A 20,908-nucleotide genomic window follows, 5' to 3' on the forward strand; every position below is an offset into this window, starting at 1 on the left:
CAGTAATTGCCCTATAAACCCTGGCCACTGTGCCCTCCCCATCCCTTCACCTTTGTTAGTCATCTGGGGGAAAACAACTCACTGGGTGGCTTCATGAATTGGGTCCAAGGTTTCATCTTCTAAGGATGCCACTGCATTTCATTATTTCATCATCCCCATCATGGCAGGTAGAGGGAATCTGCTCTTCCAAGGGAAGGAAAACCAAGTCCACTGCCAAACCACTCATCTATCAGCTTCCTTTCCCATGCAGTTCAGTGTTAGTTACCGTCTATTTGTCAAGCACTGTTTGCCAAGGTGCTGGGGACCTTAACATGAAGACATGGTCCCAGCCCTCAAAGAAAGTGATGGTATGATGTGTGAGGGGCCCACCACATTCTAAATCCCGTGACAGCACACCCGGAGCCTAGCCCTGTGTTCATATATAGTAAGAGCTTAAAAAATCCATACAAACAAAATAAGAGGGATGCTCGGAGTGCTAAGGGGACAGAAAGGGGGAGTATCCAACTCAACTGGGGAGTAAAGGCATGGGATGGGGATGGAAAACTATCAGAGCAGGCTCCTGGGAGAGGTAACGCTTGAACTGAGTCTGGTAGGATGGGAATGAATTGTGGTAGAAGGGAGAGGACAGAGGAGCGGTGTATAAGTGATGGGTGTCATTCTAGGAAGGGGGAGTAAATAACATGGATAAAGCACATAGGTAAGAGAGAGCATGACTGTTCCAGAACTTTATTGTGGGAACATGGGATGTTTATAGAGAGAGAAATTAGGTTGAAGAGGTTGGCAAGGTGAGAGCATGAAGAATACTCAGATCCATGACAAAGGGTTGAAATTTAATCCTGTAGATCAGGGTTCCCAACCAATAGGCAGCAGACCCCTGGAAAGCTATAGAATTGTGCAAAGAGTCCAGGAATCCATAAATGCAGTTGTATTATTTTGGTGCATGCTAGAAGGACGACAATCGTATGGGGAGGTGGAGAAGTTTTTCTATGTCGAGAAAGGATGCTTTCAGAGAACAGGATACCCAAATGACCAATACATGTATGAAAAGATGCTCAATCTTACTAGTAACTAGGTGTATAGTTAGCTAGGGCTGCTGTAACAAATTACCACTACCTAGGTGCTTTAAAATAACAGAAATGTATTCTCTCACAGTTCTGGAAGGCAGAAGTCTGCTATCAAGGTGTCAGCAAGGTTGATTCCTTCCAAAGGCTCTGAGGGACAATCTGTTCTGGCTGCTCACCCAGCTTCTGGTGGTTGCAGACAACCCTTGCTGTTCCTTGACTTGCAGCTGCATCACTTCAATCTCTGCTTCTGTCGTCACATGGCATTCTCCCTGTGTGTTTCTGTCTCTCTCCTCCTATAAGGACACGAGTCCTTGGATTTAAAGCCCGCCCTAATCTAGTATGTCCTCAGCTTAACTAATTACGTCTGCAAAGACCCTATTTCCAAATAAGGTCACACTCTGGGGTTCTAGGTGGACATGAGTTTGGGGGACACTATTCAATCCAGTGCACTAGGGAAATGAAAATATATAAGACACAAAAATTACTACTTCACTTCCATCATACTGGCAAATATTATAATGTCTATGACCCAGGTTGTGTTCTCCAGAAGTAGGTGAAGTTTGGGGGGCAAGATGCTTACTAGGGATCACTTCCTGTGAGAGGAACCAGACAGAAGTAGGATTGAGCAGTGGGAGAAATCCAACTGTAATGCGGGCCTGACAAAGCTTCAGTCAATTTGGTGGGGAGCTCTGGAGTGACTATTGCCTCTCCGACTGCCCTTCATGGGGGTGAAATGGCTGGTCCTTATATCCCCAGATTCAGGCTGCCCCAGAAGGGCAGGCTCTTGGGAGAGGTGCTCTCTGCAGCTGCAGCAGGCCCTGAAAGAGCTGACAGCTGGAGGCCAACCTCCAAGGAAGGCAGCAAGCCCTTCCTCACGGGATGGGGGGAGTCTCACTGTCTACCACAGTCTGACAATACAGAGGTGGTCAAAATGAAGAGTGAGGCAGGCCAACAAATGCTTCCCCCGACCCGCAAGATGCCCTCATAAAATCCCTGGAACCTGTGAGTGTGACTTTATTTGGAAAAAGAGTCTTTGCAGATGTGATTAAGTAAGGATCATCCTGGATTATCTGGGTGGACCCTAACTATCCTCCCAAGTGTTCTTGTAAAAGACAGGCAGAGAGAGATTAGACACATGGAAGAGGAGAAGGTGATGTGAGGATGAAGGAGGAGACGGGAGTGATGCGGCCACAAGCCAAGGAATGCCTACCGCCACCAGAAGCAGGAGGAGGCAAGGAACGGACTGTCCCTGGAGCCTCGAGAGGGAAGATGACCCTGCTAACATCTTGGCCTTGGCCAGTGAAGCTGATTTTGGAATTCCAACCTCCAGAACTTGTGAGAGAATACGTTTCTGTTGTTTAAATCCATCAAGTTTGTGGTAGTTTGTTACATTAGCCACAGGGAACTAAAACAAAGAGTAATGGGAAAATTGCTGGTGGGGATGCAAGTTGGGGAACCCCCTCAGAGGTTCTACCTTGGGGTGGCAGTGAGGACCCAGAGCTCTCACACGTAGAGCATTTGGAGCCGTCCCTGGAACACAGTCCCTGTGAATACTGGCTGCTCATATTCCCACTCCCCACTGAGGTCTCCCTGAAGGGCAGCAACGGCAACCCCTCCAATGGCAGCCTCGACACCCACCTCAGACCTGCCCCTGCCCACCTCCCGGCTGCGCCTGGTGTAGCTTCCGGAGGCCAGTCTTTGGCCTTGCCCCACTTATCCCCTCAGCCAGGCTGGCCACCCCCAGGATCTCCCATCTTCTGGCCTTCCAGAGGAGGGGGAGTGCTGAGGAGAATGGCAGCCCCTCTCCTCTCCCTGCTTTGGGAAATCAATATCCCTGGAGCCTAGATCTACTCCCTGGGCAGAGGTCAGTAAGAGAGGAATGATCTGTTGGGCCAGATTAGATCTATAATCCAATAGGGCTGCATGTCCCAACAGGCACCAAGGTCCTTGAGGCTCCCTTAGGTGTATTTTACTTGCTTTACTCAACAAGGACACCTTTCTGAAAACGTGCACATTGCATGTTTGTATTTGGAATATCATACTTGAACCTAGTTTTAGGAAGGTGCATTAAAAGGTGGAAAATTCAGACTTCCCTGGTGGTGCAGTGGTTGGGAATCCGCCTGCCAATGCAGGGGACACGGGTCCGTGCCCGGGTCCAGGAAGATCCCACATGCCGCGGAGCAGCTGGGCCCGTGAGCCACAACTACTGAGCCTGCGCGTCTGGAGCCTGTGCTCCGCAACGGGAGAGGCCGCGACAGTGAGAGGACCGCGTACCGTGATGAAGAGTGGCCCCCGCTCGCTACAACTGGAGAAAGCCCTCGCACAGAAACGAAGACCCAACACAGCCAAAAATAAATAAATAAATAAATTTATTTAAAAAAAAAAAAAAAGGTGGAGAATTCTAGAAAGCAATAAAGCGGCCTTGTGAGGGTGATCTGTTTAAGGGATATTCATAGTTTATAGCCTTATCTCAAACTCCCCTCCCAACCCTGCTCCTCCCAGAAACAAACCTACCAAAGGTCAGGGGTTGGGCCTGACTTCCCAGGCTGGTCCCTCCCAGGAAGGGGAGCTGGGGCGGGCCTCTACCCCTGCACCTGGTCCTGCTGGCATTCTTCGAAGGGCAGGCTACGTGGGTATCCACTGAATCCCACCCACTGGGGCGCATCCTCCAGACTGGAACTGAGAGAACAGAATTCTGCCCTCCTGGGTCCCACACATCAGAAAGCCCTGAGTTTTGGAGCGGGGGCAGTGAGCTCTTCCAGAACAAGCCACTTCCTCCTACAGATGGAACTGCTGTCCTGGCCCTTGGTTACAGTCCTCCAGGCCAGTGCTCATCCCATCATCCTTCCAGTATCTTCCCAACACCTGAGTTAAGTTTTTAGCCTCTTCTGGTGTCTTCTGGACTGGACATCCACTCTCAAAAAGACTAGGCTTTCAGAGAAAGTGACAGATCTAGAAACCTTCCTGGGACGACTGTGTGTACCTCTCATGAGAGGCAGGAGAACTTTACAAAGTAATATCCTCAATTCACATAGACCCCAGGGGAACTGATAACGTATCAGCAAGCCTGGTGCAGCTGAAACCACAAGAAGTGAAATAAATGGGTTTTCTCTCACATTTACCTGCCCCAGGGAGAGTAGGACAAAGGCAAGTGGCTACATTAAGAATTTCTTAAAGACAATACTTCTGTATCTCATTTATATTTTTTAAAATTAAGTAATTAATTAATTTATTTTTGTCTGCGTTGGGTTTTCATTGCTGCGGTGCGGGCTTTTTCTAGTTGCGGCGACAGCGGCTACTCTTTGTTGCAGTCCATGGGCTTCTCATTACGGTGGCTTCTCTTGTTGCAGAACGTGGGCTCTAGGCGTGCAGGCTTCAGTAGTTATGGCACACAGGCTCAGTAGTTGTGGCGCATGGGCTTATTTGCTCCGCAGCATGTGGGATCTTCCCAGACCAGGGATCAAACCGGTGTCCCCTGCATTGGCAGGCGGATTCTTAACCACTGTGCCACCAGGGAAGTCCCTCTTATTTGTATTTTTTTTTTTTAAACACTTCGGCAGTTTCTTTTTTTTTTTAATTAGTTAATTAATTAATTTATTTTTGGCTGTGTTGGGTCTTTGTTTCTGTGCGAGGGCTTTTCTCTAGTTGTGGCAAGCGGGGGCCACTCTTCATCGCTGTGCGCGGGCCTCTCACTATCGCGGGCTCTCTTGTTGGGAGCACAGGCTCCAGACGCGCAGGCTCAGTAGTTGTGGCTCACGGGCCTAGTTGCTCCGCGGCATGTGGGATCTTCCCAGACCAGGGCTTGAACCCGTGTCCCCTGCATTGGCAGGCAGATTCTCAACCACTGCGCCACCAGGGAAGCCCCTCTTATTTGTATTTTAAAGTTTGCATTAAGTACCTGCTATGTATCAGGTCAGTATCAGTTATAGATAACTCTGGGCTCAAGGAGCTAACATTCTATAAGGGAGGCAAATACATGACTAGAGCATTACAATACTATACACGTGGACTTCCCTGGTGGTGCAGTGGTTAAGAATCCACCTGCCAATGCAGGGGACACGGGATCGAGCCCTGGTCCGGGAAGATCCCACGTGCCGCAGAGCAACTCAGCCCGTGTGCCACAACTACTGAGCCTGCACTCCAGAACCCGTGAGCCACAACTACTGAGCCCGCGTGCCTAGAGCCTGTGCTCCACAGCAAGAGAAGCCACCGCAATGAGGGGTCCGTTCACCTCAACGAAGAGTAGCCCCAGCTCGCCGCAACTAGTAAAAGCCCGCAAGCAGCAACGAAGACCCAAAGCAGCCCAAAATAAATAAATGAATAAATAAATTAAAAAATAATACTATATATGTATATATGTGTGAGTGTGTATACACATTTAATCAATCGTGGTATATAGCATGTTAAATAGAAGCATGTGAGTAAGCCCTGTTGGAACAAGAAAATTCCTGGTGGAGCAGGGGGCATAATAATTAATTTAGGCCCTGAGGGATGAATAGGAGTTTGTCTTGGTTTACTCAGGGGGTGGAGAGGCCATTCCTAATCTCGTCCTGTTAGGCAGCTTCTGCACCCAGGAAGGTAGGCAGAGAAAGACCTCATGTGCACATTCAGGGAGTATTGGGAGAGGAGGCTGCAGAGGCCCCTTCCTAGGAGGGCCAGGCCAAGTCTTTTCCACTATGGGCCGTGGGGAGCCTTTGTAGGACTGTCCGCCTGAGGCCTAGGGGCACAAGGGGATATTTAGGATGGAGGCAAACACGAACTCAAGAGGCCATGAGAAGTGGAACCGAGTAGATGCAGGGTTGGAGATGGTAGGGCAGGTCTGAGAGTTGGTTAATTAGAATTTAGAATGTAACCTGGAGGGAGAGCCAGGGATAGGGGGAATCATATGCCTTTTCTCTACCCAGTGCCTCGCTCTGAGCCTGGAACGGGACACGGTGCATGGAGGAAGGTAGGATCTCAAGGTCTTTGAAGCCTACTTCTAAGCGAGGGAGGAGGGGATGAAGATGCCTGAGGCTGGGGTGGGTCTGGAGAACCTGGCCTAAGGAGGGGCTGGTACCGCCCAACCCCACCTCCAGGGAGATCTGGAGGAAGGCCCTTCAGGTCAGGAGGCAGCCACAGCCCCCCAGCCAGCACCCGCCTAAGGCTTGGGGTGGGAGCGGACAGCCTGGGAGGAGAGCCTGGGAACCGGTCTGCCAACCAGTTTAACCAGGGACTGGTTTCGACTCCGGAGTTCAAAGGAGCTGGGTGCACCCCGTCCCTCCCAGCCAATGCGAGCAGCGGCCCTTAACCCTTCCCCAACTGTGCCCGGGGCGATGTCCAGGCGGCAGTTCATTCCGGGGAAGGGTCTGGTCTCTTTGGGGCATGAAATGGGTGGGGGTGACCTTGCTTATGGCTGGGGGGTGCCACCAGGCACCTGAGAGTGGGGAAACTGAGGAGAGAGGCTCCCGTGTTCTCCCCACCTCAGACTTCTCTCAGGATTGCCTCCTCCTGGCTGGGCGGTCCCTGGAGGACCCTGGCTTCTGGGTGGGTGCGGGGGGTGGGGGGTGTTGCTGGGGTTGGATTTCTGGGGTGATGAATATTCATCAGCCAAGCCAGCCTCTGCTTCTGTTTACTTAGCCGGGAAGGGCTGGGTTTCAGGTTCACCTTGACTCCTGGAGCTGCAGCGCCCAGCAGGTACCCGCTCCTGCACCTGTTTCTCTCTCACCTGCCGCACAGCTGCCCCTACTCAGCTCTCCTGGCCTGAGCCTTGCCTGGCGTGGCACCCCGGAGGCACCCCTACCTCCCTCAGTCTGCCTCGGGGCAGCTCCTCCACTCAGCTCCTTCTCTAGGGAAGCTCTCGCCTCCAGCCCGGAGCAGTCGGGATCACAGGTACAGGCAGAGGGTGGGCAGGAGGGGAAACCAAGGCACAGACCTCTGTCAGGGGACCCAGTTCTGCCTCCACAGCTGACAAGCCCAGCTGGGAGGGGGACCCAGGCACGCAGGCCCCCATCTCTCGCTAGGTGGGCAGGCAGAACTCCACTCATCCCACTGGCTTCTTGGAGTCAATCCAGGTCTCCAAGAGAGCTCCTTCTGGGAAAGTTTAACTCCAGAGCAGTGCTCTGTTAACTCTTGCTGAGCTGGAGCCTACCATCTCCTACCCCCCAGCCTGGAGGATGTTTCTGGCTGGCCGGTAGGACCATCTCCCTGTCCTATCCAGGGTCCCCCAGTCTCACGCAGAGTGAAGGAGTACCACAGGGGTCCTGCAGAGAGATGGGGGATGGGGGTTCTGAGTTTTGTCTTGCAACATGGATGCTGACTTGCTCCCTCAATCCCCCTCCACCCTTCCACCTTCACCCCTGTCAATGGTTAACTTGTCCCAGCTGAGAAGGAGCCTAGCCCAGTCTGGGCAAGGCCCTTAGGGGAGCTCACAGAACCCAGCTGGCATGGTGGGGGCTGTCCTGGGGCGCCAAATGCATGCCAGGGTGCTGACCACCATAGGCAGGGGGTGGCAGGCTGTCCCGTGAGGCCCTTTGTGGGTTCCCAAGCTGTGCAAACAGCAGAGGTGTAGCTTACAGCTTCAGGGCTGATTTCTATCATCCCATGGGTGGCAAGGCCCCGGGGCAAGGGTCCTGCCCTCAGCGCGGCCTGCTCAGGGTCCTGCACAAGCAGACGTGTCACCAAATGCTGCGTCTGCTCAAAATCCCAAGTACCTTCCCTCCGCCCATGCCCCCCTAGCCTCCTGTGACTAGGCATGGACATGTGGCTGTAGGCATCTGGCTCTTTGCAACTTTGGATACCTGGGAAGTTTGGCTATTGTGTCACTTTTTTTTTTTTCTAAAGCAAATCAGATTTTACACTACTTTGGGGTAGCTCACTATTTAAAAGAATCTTATAGCCAGGTTATCTTGTAAAACAAAGAATAGTCTACTAATTTATCTGTTCTGCAAGTTCAGATTTCCATAGGTCAGGCTTGCCTAGAGGGCCAAACACCTGCTTACTGGTGCACGCATGTCCTCCTGGACAGAAGGGACAGCAAGGCGTAGCAAAAAGCATCTTGGAGAGACCAGAGTTCAAGGCCAGGAGACAAGGGCACCAGTGCCTTGGTGCCATGGTAGAGGCTCCAGGGCAGGGTCCGAGGGCTATTCTGACCTCTCTCTGTGGTTTTCTGACAAGTTCCTTGTGATCTGTCGCTCCCTTTACGCCAAGGAGAGTTAAGCCCTGTGGATGCCAAGTCCAAATACCTGTTAAAGTGGGTATATTTTAACTGGCACAAGCAGAGGCCACTTCCTCTCATGGAGCTAGGCAGTTTGGTGGTTACTGTCGGTTCAGGAGCTGGATCCTCCACTCCCCACGTTCCTTGGCAGTGGGAGGTGGTGGGGCTGTGGACTTTGCCCCGGACCAGGTGGTGACTGGGGCACCCACAGGCCAAGCAAGCGCCCTGTCCCTCCTTCCCAGCCCTCCCCACAACTCCTTCCAGAAACCCATTCTGGCACACCAAGTTCTGTGCAAGGCTGTGCTCAGCCCAGGTGGGGCAGACTGCCAAAGCAAAGCTCTCAGGCTGTCCCCTTGGTGCGCTCACCTCTCCAGGGTGCCCTGAAGGTAATCTGACTACTCACCCCTCCTTCACTTTCTAACTGGGAGCTGCACTAGATTTCCCTGGGATTCTCTTGCTACTTGAGCTCAGCTCGAGGGACAGAGCTGACAAAGTGGGATCTGCTTCCTGGACAGAGAGGTGGGAAGCAATCCACTGGGCATCTGCTTTGGGCAAGGGGATGGGTATACGGAGGGCCAGGGGATGACCGCAACAAGGGGGCCATGGAGGCAGGCACGCAATTCATTCCAAGCCGAGGTCAGTATCCTGCTTTCATTTTTTCTGAATTTGATATGCTCCCCCTCTAAAGGAAATCCAGACTCATTATGGAAAATCTGGGAATCAAAAATTGGAGAGGAGAAAACATCCCCTATTCCTTCTACATAAAGAAAACCAATATTAATCATTTGTCATATTTCTTTCTGGTCTTTTTAGAAAATGTAAATGTAGTTAAGACCATCAGGGTTTGTTTTTTTTTTTTATCATCAGGGTTTTTTTGTTTGTTTGTTTTTTGGTTTTTTTGGCCACGCCGCACGGCTTGCGGGATCTTAGTTCCCCAACCAGGGACTGAACCCAGGCCCTCGGGCCCTCAGCAGTGAAACCGTGGAGTCCTAACCACTGGACCGCCAGGGAATTCCCAAGACCATCAGTTTGTAAAAGGAGGTGACACGTTTGCCTGGGCTTAGGCCGGCTGACCACCTAGCTTTCTGTACTGTGTACTTTGGCTATCGCACCCTCCTCCTCAGGACTTTCACAGCCCACGCCACGGAGTCCTGAGAACAAGACCACCAACCCCTCCAGGTCCAGAGATGTCTCCATTTCTCATTGCTCTGCCTGCTTTTTCATTGATCTTAATTCCTCCAGCCTACGCTCTCTTCTTCTTGTGCTGTCCAGGCAACTTCATCTGCCAGAAGTTCCACTAGCTCAGGCGGCAACTTTGTGGAAATTAGTAAAAGGCTAGGCCACAGCTGTGTCATGACACATTATGTTGTCAGGGGAGAGGGCTGGATTTCAGCCCCCTTGCCCCACCTCTGGTGGGGCATCCTTAGGGAGGGTCCAGCCTGTGAAGACCAGATCCCACATGTACCTCTTGGCCGCACCAAACTTCCTTCCAAATGTTCAGGTCCCCTTCAAACCCCTGTCCTTGTGGAAGCCGTATGGGGAAGGGGAGCCACCCCTCAATAATGATCACATTAGCATAAATTTTATTGAATACTTTGCAAAGCATGTCTACCTCATGGGCAGGGATTAACGTTAGAGCTAAACGTTAGGGCTGAAAGGGACGGGTGAGGACGCCGAGGTCCAGAGAAGTCACTTGCCAGAGGTCACGAGGCTGGAACAGTCCTCGGGACTTCCCGCTCCCAGCCTGACATTTCTCCCCCTTAGAAAAACCCCGGCTGCTCATTTAGTCGTGGTGGTGACCACTGGGAAGTCCAAATTACTCTGAACATCACAAATCCTATTTAATCTTGTAATGAATTCCAAGTAAAATGCACAGGGTGTTTCTGTCCGTCTGATACCAGCTGACCATCTGTCCATTCCTGGCAGCAGGGCCTGGCGGTATAGCAGGAAGAGCATGGGAATGTGGCAAAGGCCTTGTTGCTGTGTGACTGGGCGAGCTGTTCCCCTTCCTGCAGCCCCAAGGGGCCTGGAGTGTCAAAGCTGCTTGGCAGTGGTGTTTGCTTGTCCCCTTGTCCCCTCCGCCTGGCTCAGATGGCTTCCCCATGGATGTCTTCTTGGCCACCCCTTCCCCAGACCCCTCTCTCTCCTGATATACCCCAAAAGTATTGCATCACCTACCTGAATCCTGGGTTCATTTGGCCCCAGGCTTCAATTCTTTCAAGCCCAGGCTATGAAAAGAGCCCACGTTTGGGAGACTAGAAAGGGCTGCTCCGAGGCCCCCGCCCCTTCTCCCCACTGACCCCTTTCTCTACACCCCCTGCTCCTGCAGAAAGCCCCACCCTCGGGTCTGAGAGCACCATGACCGAAGTTGGTTGGTGGAAGCTGACCTTCCTCCGGAAAAAGAAATCCACTCCCAAGGTGCTGTATGAGATCCCTGACACCTACACCCAAACTGAGGGCGGCGCAGAGCCCCCAAGGCCTGATGGCGGGGGCCCCAACAGCAACTTTAACACCCGCCTGGAGAAGATTGTGGACAAGAACACGAAGGGCAAGCACGTCAAAGTCTCCAATTCGGGCCGCTTCAAGGAGAAGAAAAAAGTCCGAGCCACGCTAGCAGAGAACCCCAACCTCTTTGATGACAGGGAGGGCAAAGGACAGTGAAGGGAGCCAAGGAGGATGCTAGCACCTCCCCACTCCCTGCCATCAGCTGGATCTGAGACAGGAGCTCGCCACGCTGGCCTCTTTGGCCACAGCTGAAGCCTCAGGGGCAGTTGATGCCTGCGGGCAGGAAACGTCTGGTTTTAGGTTTGTATTTATGTGCTCCAGCTTTCTGGAAGGCCTGAGAGATCCCAGGTCCTCCCGCCCTCCCCCACCACACACAAAGGCACTCCAGTTCAAGGATGAAAAGTCCCACTCAGGAAGGACAGCCCTCCTCGAAGAGGTGGAAGCACCAGCAGGGAGGTGGGCGTGGAAGGAATGGAACAGGGAGCTGGACAGACCTCACCCGCTCCTGGGGCACAGGGTCAAGGGTGAGTTTGAATTGCTGCTCCCTCTACTTTCTCTACCTGTGATTATTCTCTGGATCCATTCTGAGAGTGCATTTTCCAGAAGCCACATGATGCGGGGTGGCTTCCTGGAGCTGAGGCAGAGATGCTGAACTTGAGCTCACCTCCTAACTCAGGTGGGAAACTTCCTGGAACTTTGCTCCCAGGTGTGCAGGGGGAGGGCAACCATGGCACTCCCTAGGGGGTGCTGCAGAAGGCCAGATTAGGGACCCCGTGGGTTCCTGCACATACCCTCAAAGGAAAGCTACACTGCCCTGCGGGTCCAAACTCAGAAACGGGGTGGGAGGCTCTGACAGGAGCCCTCCTCCCCCTACTAGTATTTAAGATGGATCAGCCTCAGAGATGAGCCCTGCAGCCTTGAACTTTGTTTAAAAAAATCATCGTAGGTTTCTTTTTGTAATAAACAATGCTGCAAAAGCAGAGAACCTATTTATGCTCTTGTCTTGCATTTACTGAGATGCTGTTTTTCATGCCTTTATTCTTTTTTACTTTGTGTTCAAACTATTCCTTTCAAGCACCAGGAAGTGTCCCCAGGTGTAAAAATGTAATACCTGGGTCACTAACTTCACCACCAAGCCATCTTTAGCATCTGGAGATGAAGAGAGTGAAGGAGGGAGCTGGTTACACCTCAGCAAGAGAGGCTGTCAGGGGCTCCAAGAGAATGGAGTAGAACTTTGGTGACCAATCCCAAAATCTCAGTGGTTTGGTTTGGGATCCAGATTCAAATTCTAGTTCCCCCCTTAGTAGCTGTGTGATTTGGGGGAACATTAAAAAAAAAAAAAAAGCAGCAACAGCAACAATAACAAAAAACACCTCCTCTGAGCCTCAGTTTCCTCTTCTGTAAAACGGACTGTAATAATACCTATTTCACAGGGGGTGGTCAGTATTAAGTGGCCCGTAAGTAGTCCTATAGTAGGTGCCCAGTGAATATCGGTTTCCTTCCCCTTCCTTTATGAAGGAACTCCACCATAGCCCACAGCTACCGTTTAAGGACATGGAGAGAGCTTACTCCCTATGCTGTTAGGTCCAGACCCAGGAGCCGAGCACTGGAAAAAATTGGCCAAATCTCTGGAGCTCATGGTGGGAACAGAGAGAGACCAAGGTGACAACTAAACAATGTGATTCTGTGGCTTCCAGGTCAACTCCTCACAGGCTACTGGGCCACCCCAGGGAGGTTACTCAGGAAATTTACCAAAACAAACAGACCTGTACAAGGGTGCCTTTGTTAGGTGGCCTCACCCAGGCCAGAGGGAACTCTGAGGATGAGTGTGGGAGACCAGGGGCCGGAGGGAGGGAAGGCGGGCTCAGGTGTGCCGCCTTCCCCAAAGCCTCTTCCCCATCCCTCCCCACCACATGGAACTTTCTAGGGTCCCATCAATCACTCAGTCCATAAAGCCTCCCATGGAGGAGCTGACTTTCCCAGGGCTGCAGCTCTGCCTAGGGTTAGCAGCTGACACTCACAGAGGGCTTCTAACAGGCCAGGCCCTGTGACAAGTCCTCCACGAGGGTCCTCCTTTAACTCTCATCACAGGTGCTGTCATTATCGCTGTTTTCCAGTTTTCCAGGTGCATTAGCTGAGGCTTAGAGAGGTCAAGTCACTAGCCCTAGGTCAGGGCTTGCAGTGGCTGAGCTGGGACGGAGGCCAGAGCTGTGCACATGACTGCTGCACCACACAGCCCCTTCCACACTTGATTTTTATCTGCTCAGGGAAGGGAAACTGAGGCTCAGAACAAGGAAAGGAGCACAGTCACCTTCTGCAGAAGGGGAGGTGGGGTTATGCCTGGGCCTCGGGATCCTGGAAGGCGAGCACCATCCGATGGGGCTGCCCAGACTCTGGAACCAGTGAGGGAAAGTCAACCAGCTTCAAGGGTGAGTGTCCCCTGTGACCCCAGACCATAGGGACCTGCCACTTCAGCCATCCTGAGGTTCCCTGAGGCAAGGGGGGGTGAGGTTGGGCCCTGAGCCACTGACCCGTGGTTCTATCTCATGCTGGCAACGCATGCACCACCACCCCTCTTAGGTGAGAGAGTCTGCAGGCCCCCTTGTCCGATGCTTACCACCCCACTCCACGGCCCAAAGTGATGTCCGCGTAATCTTCCAGGGAAACTCCACATATATCCCTAAGCTGGGGGATGGATGAATGGGGGTGGGGGGAGGTACTAAAAGCCAAAGGGAGATCTGGCTGCCCAGGGAGTCGGAGCCAAGGCGGCTGCAAGTTTTCACGAGGCCAGAGGAGGAAGCGAGGGTGCAAATATGTGCGGGAGCTGGGAAAGGCTACGGGTTATCGACCACAGTTTCACTGGGACAAGACCCAGGCGTGGAAAGGGGGAAAGGGGGAGGCAGGGAGGGCCGACCAGAACTGGCCTGCGCCGCCCAGGAGGGGCCAACCCTGGGCTTCGGGCTCCCCCTGCTGGACGCCCAACCTCCCGGAGGGGAGAAGCCAGTTGGGAGGAGTTGTTTAATTCCCCAACTCCCCTCAGTCCTGGGGGGCGGGGACGAGACCGGGCTAGATTGAACATTAATATCATGCTGACGAGCTTTTATTATAGACTTGGCACAGTGATTGTCAGACAGAGGAGAGGAAAGGAACAGCTGAGACCAGGCCCAAAGCAGGGGGGATACACAGCCCCCAACAATGCAAACAGGATACGGTAGGGAAGGGCACCCCAGCACCCTCCCCTGCAGGTGGCCACAGGATTACTGTTGTGCCTTCCTGCACCCAGGCTTAAGGGGGGCCAACACCCAGAGGGCCGCCCTTGGAGGAGGCAGTCAGTAACAGGCACGGAAGCACACGCCCATGCAGTGGAATGAAGCAGTTTACAGGGTGGCAAGCTCAAGGCCAATGTGTACAAATAGTCTGATCCTGGCTTAGTCACAGCAAACATTTGCCCAGCCTGGCTCCTCTCCGCAGCCTGTAGGCCACTCACTCAGGTTGTCCCTGGTCACCAGACTTGGGCTCGAGGAAAGCCAATACTACAGCTCAGCACAGGCCTCAGCCAAGGGTGACTGAAGAATCCAATTGTGAGGGCGGGAGGCGGTTGGTTTAGAAGTTGAGGCTGGGGCATTGGGTCACCTGGGGGTGCGGGTGGTCTTGTTGAAAGCTGAGTGAGATTCAGTGGGTCTGGGCTGGGCTCCCAAGTGATGCTGATGCTGCTGGCCTGTGGACCACACTGCAAGTAGCAAGCATCTACTACCGGGGGGTCTCAACCTCGGCTGCACAGAATTCCCCGAGGACCTTTTAAACTTCCCCAAGTCTGGGCTGCACTCACACTGGTCAAATCATCTCTGAGGGTGGGACCGGGCACCAGGGTTTTTAAAGCTCCTCGGTAATTCCAGTGAGGATGAAAACCAGTGATCTAGGAGTCATCATCAGGTGCGGGGAGGCGGGGGGTGGGGGTGGTAAAAGGATGTGTGAGTGTCAGAAAAGTATAATCTCTGTTATTTAATTTTATACCTGGAAAGTAAAATACATATAAATGTATGTATATATGTATTTCACATACATATAGTTTTTATAACCAAATATGGAAAGTAAATCTTGATGAAAAGCTTCCTGATACATAGGTACCAGCACGAGTTCCTTCTACAAAACTCCTGTCTGACAGTGACAGAGCACTCATTACCTAACCTACACCCTCCTAGGCAGCCCCAATTGTTTGAAATCTCTTCCCATATTGAGATGAAATCTATTTCCGTGCAGCTTCCACCTATGGGTCCTTTGGAGCTACAGAGAATAAATTTAGTCTCTTTTCCACATTGCTATGCTTCGGATAATGGAAGGCAGCTATCAGTTGGGTAAGTGGTATAAAAATATCCTATTAGTAAATGAGTTAGTTAGGGTTCTTTTCGTTGCAAGCAACACAAATAGATAATGGCTAGTCTAAGCAGAAAAAAAAAAATTTTTTTTTTTAAAGAGATAATGGGTTTTCTGAGGTAGGAGGAGGAATTGCACAACCCAGACACGGGAAGGAGGGATCCAGGGACTGCTGAGGGAGCTGCAAGAGCAGCAACCAGAGGCTGTTGCTTCTAGGCGGCCATTATTGACTTGGCTACAAACACTCCTATGCTCTGAGTCCCTCCGTTTCAAATTTCAAATTGGTGACAAGAAAAACCAATTGGCTAGATTGGCTCAGGTGCTTCTGCTGGGACCAATGGGCTTTGGCCGGTATGACTGTCACGTGATAACAGACAAGGCTGCTGTGGGCCCACCCCCTGCCACCAGAAAAGGGAATCACACCAGATGCTACCCCTAGAGGGAGCTATTCCAATAAATCATAGTTAAGGTCAAGAATAATTATGGGATTATTTTACATTTGTGATTGTCCATGCCACTGTTAGACTCCACTAGACCAGCTGACTACAGAGAACTCTCTGAAGGGCCCTGAATGTAAGAGGTGGGAAGGGAAATGCGTTGAGTTTAGAAGGGCCTGGCTCCTGATCCCATACCCTCTCTTAGCACGGATCCCAGCTCCAGTCAGTCAGCGCCAGCAGATTGGGAGTCAGGGTGCAAGTCTCTCATAGAGCCAGTCTTCCTCCCCTCGGTGGGTCATGGGCCCCAAGGGGGAGTCTCCTGTCGGTAGGCCCCGTCGAAAGGCGATCCGGTCATGCAGGCGGTTGGTTTGGCCTTGCCAGAACTCCATTACTTGGGGGTACAGGATGTAGCCACCCCTACAAGGAGAAGCAGAGGCTTCGATGCTCTGTGCGTTTTTCCAGCCAGGCAACCCCACCACCCTCCGCGCCATCCCAGTGCCCCGTGAAGGGAGTTGCTGGCGTACATCAAACAAGGGTTGCCGGGAAGGAGTAGATCTGTAATTCCATGGACAGGGTGGCTTTAAGTAAGCACGAGGGTCCCAGTGTCCCTTTCTAGACGACCACCAGGTATCACTCACCAGTATTTTGGCTTCGGCACCTCTTGTTCCTGGTAGAGTTGCTCCAATTCCTCATTTTTCTTTCTCAGATACTGTCCAGGGGAAGGAGATGGAGGAAGGGCCAGACCCAGTCAGTGATTCATTTAATCACCACTTACTGAGCATGTGCTCTGTGCCAGGTGCTGAGGACACTGGTGAGCAAGGCCGGCCGGCCTCTGTCCTCTAGGGGCACAGTCCAACGGGAGGGTCAGACAGATACAGGAGGCCTGTTCCCTGCTCTCCAAATCCACGTCCCCCAGGGAGACCATCCATTTCACTTTGCTGGAGAGAGAGGGCCCTGGCATCCCCCGGGGACAGCCTCTGGGGCTGAGCCAAAGCACTACCACCCAGAGGACTAAGGAGAAGCCCCATTCACCTCCCGATCGGGGATCACGGAACTCTGGTGACTGACCACAGCCCCAATCTGGCTGCTCTTGGGGCGGGAGTGGAAGTAGCACTCGGCCTCCTCCTCGGGCAGCTTCTTCACGGGACCCTCCACTCGCACCTGCACAGGGATGGTCCTGGTTAGACGTCATTCAATGCCACCTGCCCCCCCAACCAGTACAGGCCCCAGTCCTCTCTGTTCTTCTCTTTATCCGCTGCCCCGTCACACCTGACTCCAGCTAGCCCAGCTAAGTAAGAGCCGTTTGAAAGGCAGGATGTTTGCCCAGCCTGGGGACCCTCACCAGGTTCATTCATAAACTCAGGCCCTTCCCACCCCTGCCCACCCCAGGTTGTCCCAGGAATGCACACTCACCTGACGGTTTAGGGGCTCCCAGTAGAAGACAAGGGAAGCAAAGGGATTAGAGTCCTGGAAATGAAACAGAATCCACAGTCATCAGGACAGGAGTGAGGATGCCTCCAGCATGGGGGGAAGGCAGGGAGTCTGCATCACGCAGGTCCACTGCAGATGCGTTTACTGTCACGTCTCTTTTTTTAAAAAATAAATTTATTTTATTATTTATTTATTTATTTTTGGCTGCGTTGGGTCTTTGTTGCTGTGCACGGGCTTTCTCTAGTTGCAGCGAGTGGGGGCTACTCTTGTGGTGCGCGGGCTTCTCGTTGCAGTGGTTTCACTTGTTGCTTCACGGGCTTCAGTAGTTGTGGCACGTGGGCTCATTAGTTGTGGCTCGCAGGCTCTAGAGCGCAGGCTCAGTAGTTGTGGCGCACGGGCTTAGTTGCTCAGCCGCATGTGGGATCTTCCCGGACCAGGGCTCGAACCCGTGTCCTCCGCATTGGCAGGCGGATTCTTAACCACTGCGCCACCAGGGAAGTCCTGTAACGTCTCATTTTTAAATCCTCAAAGGTAGGCCTACTTTTACAGGTGTGGAGACAGGCTCAGAGAGGTTAAGTAACGTGCCCAGGTTCACATGGTAAATGGGCCAGATGGACTCCAAAGTGAGGCTTGCCATTTCTCTCACCCATAGATTTGCAAATCCTCAGAAATGTATGTTTGGCTGCACTGGACTCAGGGAAGGGTACTCACTTTGGATTCACGAATTGAATGCATACGAAGTGCCAACTCTGTGCTCAACACCAGGAGAGGTGCTGGGGGTATAACAGAGATACCACAGATGCAGCCTCTGACCCCAAGGAGCTTACGGTTTAGCAGAGGACACAAATATTAATCACATAATCCCATAAATACATTCATGGTTAGAAACTAAAAAAATGGCAGAAAGGAAAGTTTCAAGTTATAATGACTGCAAACAGTGCAAGGGGCTGACTCAGCCTGGGAGTCCAGAAGGCTTTCCTGAGGAGGTAACATGGGGACTGGACCCAAAGGAACAGGCGCTACTCAGGTAAACATGGGGAGGTAGGGGTGCCTACAGAGGGCACTCATCCACGGCAGAGAGAAGGGCAAGTGCAAAGGCCCGCAGGCGGGATGGTGCCTGAGCACAGCCGGCAAGTGGGTTGGGGCAGCTATGGTGTGAGAAGGTGACCAATGAGCCAGGGCTGGACCCTGCAGGCCCAGGAAGGATTTACCGTGAACCCTCACCAGCTCTTGTCCCTTTCGACTCTCGAAGTTAGTGAAGAAGCGGAAGCCGTCCTTGCCAAAGCCCTTCAGCAGCACCATGCGGGCGGACGGTTTCCCATCTCTGCGGCAAACAGCAGAGCACTGTGGTCAGAGCCCCTCCCCACAGGATGTCTGAGCACCCCTACACGTGTACCCCCTGATTCTGCACTGTCTGTGCACTCAGGCTGCCCATTCCCGCTTGCCCATGGGAATTTGTCCTGGAGGTGCAGTATGACACCACTGCCTAGGGCTCTGTAATGGACTGAACTGGGTTCCCCTAAAATTCAGTTTTGAAGCCCTAACCCACAATGTGACTATATTTGCAGGTAGGGCCTTTAGGGAGATAATTAAGGTTAAATGAGGCCGTAAGAGTGGGACTCTAATCTAGTAGGACTGGTGTCCTTATAAGAAGAGGAAGAGACACCAGAGACCTCTCTCCCTGCACACACAAAGGGAAGGCCATGTGAGGACACAGCAAAAAAGGTGTCCATCTGTAAGCCAGGAAGAGAGGCCTCACTAGAGACCAACTCTGACAGCACCTTGACCTTGGACTTCTAGCCTCCGGAACTGTGAGAAAATAAATCTCTGTTGTTTAAGCCCCCCCAAGTCTGTGGTACTCTGTTATGGTGGCCCAAGCAAACTAGCTCTGGGGGATATCTGTGGGCACAGTACAAGAGCCCTGCCTTCAAGGCCTTATGCTTTAGTGAGCAGGGGACAAGCAGAGTTGAATAAGAGGCTAATATAAGAGATGTCTCAAGGGGTTTATGACTGATTGTCAAATGAATGACACAAACAAGCACTGTGCTAGATTTCAAGAGAGGAAGAGGGCTTTATGGAGAGGTTCCAGGAGATCTGCCTCTCAAAGAGCAGATGGGAACTGGGGAGACCGGGAGATGCGGGAGACAAAGTTGTGTGTATTGGGGGGTGGGTGCATCAAGGGCAGAGATGAATGAGGCACTACATTTTATCATTGAAATGGAATTGAGTAAAGTCTAATCTTTGGTTTAGAGGTAAGGACACTGAGGTCCAGAGAGGACAAGTTACTTGCCTGAGGCCACACAGCATGTTAATAACACAACTAGAATCATAAAGTTGTCATCCATCAAACTGAGAGCTTCCTAAGTTTCCTACTTCATCTGTACCCACCTTCAGAAGGGCCCACAGCTATGCCTACCTGGTACAGGTAGCAAGACACATGGCATTGGCTTCCCCTATGTCAGGACACTGGACAGCCTCCTCAAACCAGGCAGCAAACTGCTTCATGGGGTTCAGGGAGGTCAGCTGAGTCTCCTCAAACGCCTGGGAAGGGAGAGTTTTATTTCACTTAACAAACACATGTAGTGCATACTGTGTACACGGCTCTGTTCTAGGCACTTTTCAAATATTAACTCATTTAGTCCTCAAAACAACTATCTCGTAACAAAAAACACGAAAAGGTGAATAGGTCCCACACCTACTGATGGACAAATCAGGGTTTCATGTCATGGGTGTCAAACCTATCACCTGGGGAGCCTAAAAAAAAAAGACAGATTCCTGGGCTCCACCCTGTAAATTCTCATTCAGTAGGTCTGAGGTTTAATGAAAACTTGCATGTTTAACATGCATTTCTGGAAATGCTCACATGCAACCAGATTTGGTAACCAGGCCCTGGGCCCCAATTCCAAAATAATTCTCTTGGTTTCTCTCCTGAGGAGGGAAAAGGCAGTAAGAGCCAGAAGCTTTCTCCTCCCCTCCTGTGTAAAATAGTCCTCCTGCCCCACGTGTTACTTCTTTATCAAACATTTATAAGCTAATTATCACTGGTCTAGGCACTTTTCAAATATCAAAGTCCATAATATCCCCGTGAGGTCAGTACTATCACTTCACAGGTGAGGAAACTGAGGCCCAGGGAGGTGAGTAAACCGCCCAAGGGGTGCGCGGAGCGACCTACAGGATTTCATCCAGGCAGACCCCTGAGTGCGCGCCCTGAGCCCCTATGACAAGCTGCCTCTGGAGTCCACCTTCATCCTCGTTTCCCCAGAACACCTTCCCCCTTGATTGTCTTTGAACCCCCTTCTCCCACGGAGGTGACCCCGAGCCCCAAGGGGTGGACCAGAAACCCCAGGTGATCCCTCCCATTCCCCTCCGCCCCGGAGATGACTCGGATCCCCTGTGCCCCCGCCCCGGCGGAGGCCCTGCGGGGCGGCGGCACCTCTCGGTCCCCGCGGTAACCCTTGCGCATCGGTCCCAGGTCCATGACAGCACCGCGACTGCACAGGTGGCGGAGGCAGCGGGGCCACTCGGCGGGTCGCCCGAACGTCACGATGACGCCCCGCAGCCCGAACGTCATGGGGCCGCAGGCCACGTGACCCGGCGTCGCTCCGCGCTGGGTTCCGTTGGGTTCGGAACCAGTTTCTTAGCTCGGGAAGCTACGCCGGCAAGGAAGAATTTGCCAGTTGCCGAGCCAGGGCCACAAGCCCCAAGTCCTCCGAGCCAATGGGAGCCAATAGGAAGCCAGGATTGGTGGGGGGAGCCGGGCGCGGAGATGCCATTGGTCAGAGTTTTCCAAGAGCGAGGACAATTAGAGCAAGAACGGAGGAAACCTGCAGCCAATGGACGGCGCCTCCGGGGGCGGGAGCAGAGAGACAAGGAAATGCTGTCACCGCCGTTAACACGCACGTGGA

At 52.5% G+C, this 20,908-nt stretch overlaps 2 protein-coding genes across 3 annotated transcripts; one reads left to right on the forward strand and one right to left on the reverse strand.

Annotated features, from left to right (window-relative positions):
• The first annotated feature begins 6,727 nt into the window (after positions 1 to 6,727).
• PRR15L (proline rich 15 like) lies at positions 6,728 to 11,738 on the forward strand. The gene is made up of 2 exons (XM_068530686.1): positions 6,728 to 6,932; positions 10,586 to 11,738. The coding sequence occupies exon 2, from the start codon at positions 10,615 to 10,617 to the stop codon at positions 10,915 to 10,917; it is 303 nt and encodes a 100-aa protein (XP_068386787.1). The 5' UTR covers positions 6,728 to 6,932; positions 10,586 to 10,614; the 3' UTR covers positions 10,918 to 11,738.
• A 2,090-nt stretch (positions 11,739 to 13,828) lies between these two features.
• PNPO (pyridoxamine 5'-phosphate oxidase) lies at positions 13,829 to 20,702 on the reverse strand. Of its 2 annotated transcripts, none has more exons than XM_068530866.1 (7): positions 20,437 to 20,702; positions 19,420 to 19,544; positions 18,228 to 18,327; positions 16,986 to 17,000; positions 16,605 to 16,733; positions 16,211 to 16,281; positions 13,829 to 15,989 (listed from the first exon to the last, which is right to left on the reverse strand). In XM_068530866.1, exons 1-7 carry the CDS (start codon positions 20,572 to 20,574, stop codon positions 15,821 to 15,823), a joined length of 747 nt encoding a protein of 248 aa, XP_068386967.1. In that variant the 5' UTR covers positions 20,575 to 20,702; the 3' UTR covers positions 13,829 to 15,820. The 2 variants fall into 2 exon arrangements, with proteins under 2 accessions (XP_068386967.1, XP_068386966.1); XM_068530865.1 differs by having other exon boundaries at positions 16,986 to 17,039.
• Between the last annotated feature and the right edge of the window lie 206 nt (positions 20,703 to 20,908).

This window comes from Eschrichtius robustus, chromosome 20 (genome assembly GCF_028021215.1).
Source record: "Eschrichtius robustus isolate mEscRob2 chromosome 20, mEscRob2.pri, whole genome shotgun sequence".
Taxonomy (NCBI): domain Eukaryota; kingdom Metazoa; phylum Chordata; class Mammalia; order Artiodactyla; family Eschrichtiidae; genus Eschrichtius; species Eschrichtius robustus.

What these genes read in the sequence shown, in the direction of transcription:
- PNPO (XM_068530865.1), bottom strand. Translation starts at nt 20,574, where the DNA reads ATGACGTTCGGGCTGCGGGGCGTCATCGTGACGTTCGGGCGACCCGCC. An exon ending in GTCGAAAGGGACAAGAGCTG is followed by an intron (nt 17,040 to 18,227) that starts GTGAGGGTTCAC and finishes TTTCATTTCCAG; the next exon opens with GACTCTAATCCCTTTGCTTC. An exon ending in GGGAGCCCCTAAACCGTCAG is followed by an intron (nt 16,734 to 16,985) that starts GTGAGTGTGCAT and finishes ATCCCTGTGCAG; the next exon opens with GTGCGAGTGGAGGGTCCCGT.
- PRR15L (XM_068530686.1), top strand. Translation starts at nt 10,615, where the DNA reads ATGACCGAAGTTGGTTGGTGGAAGCTGACCTTCCTCCGGAAAAAGAAA.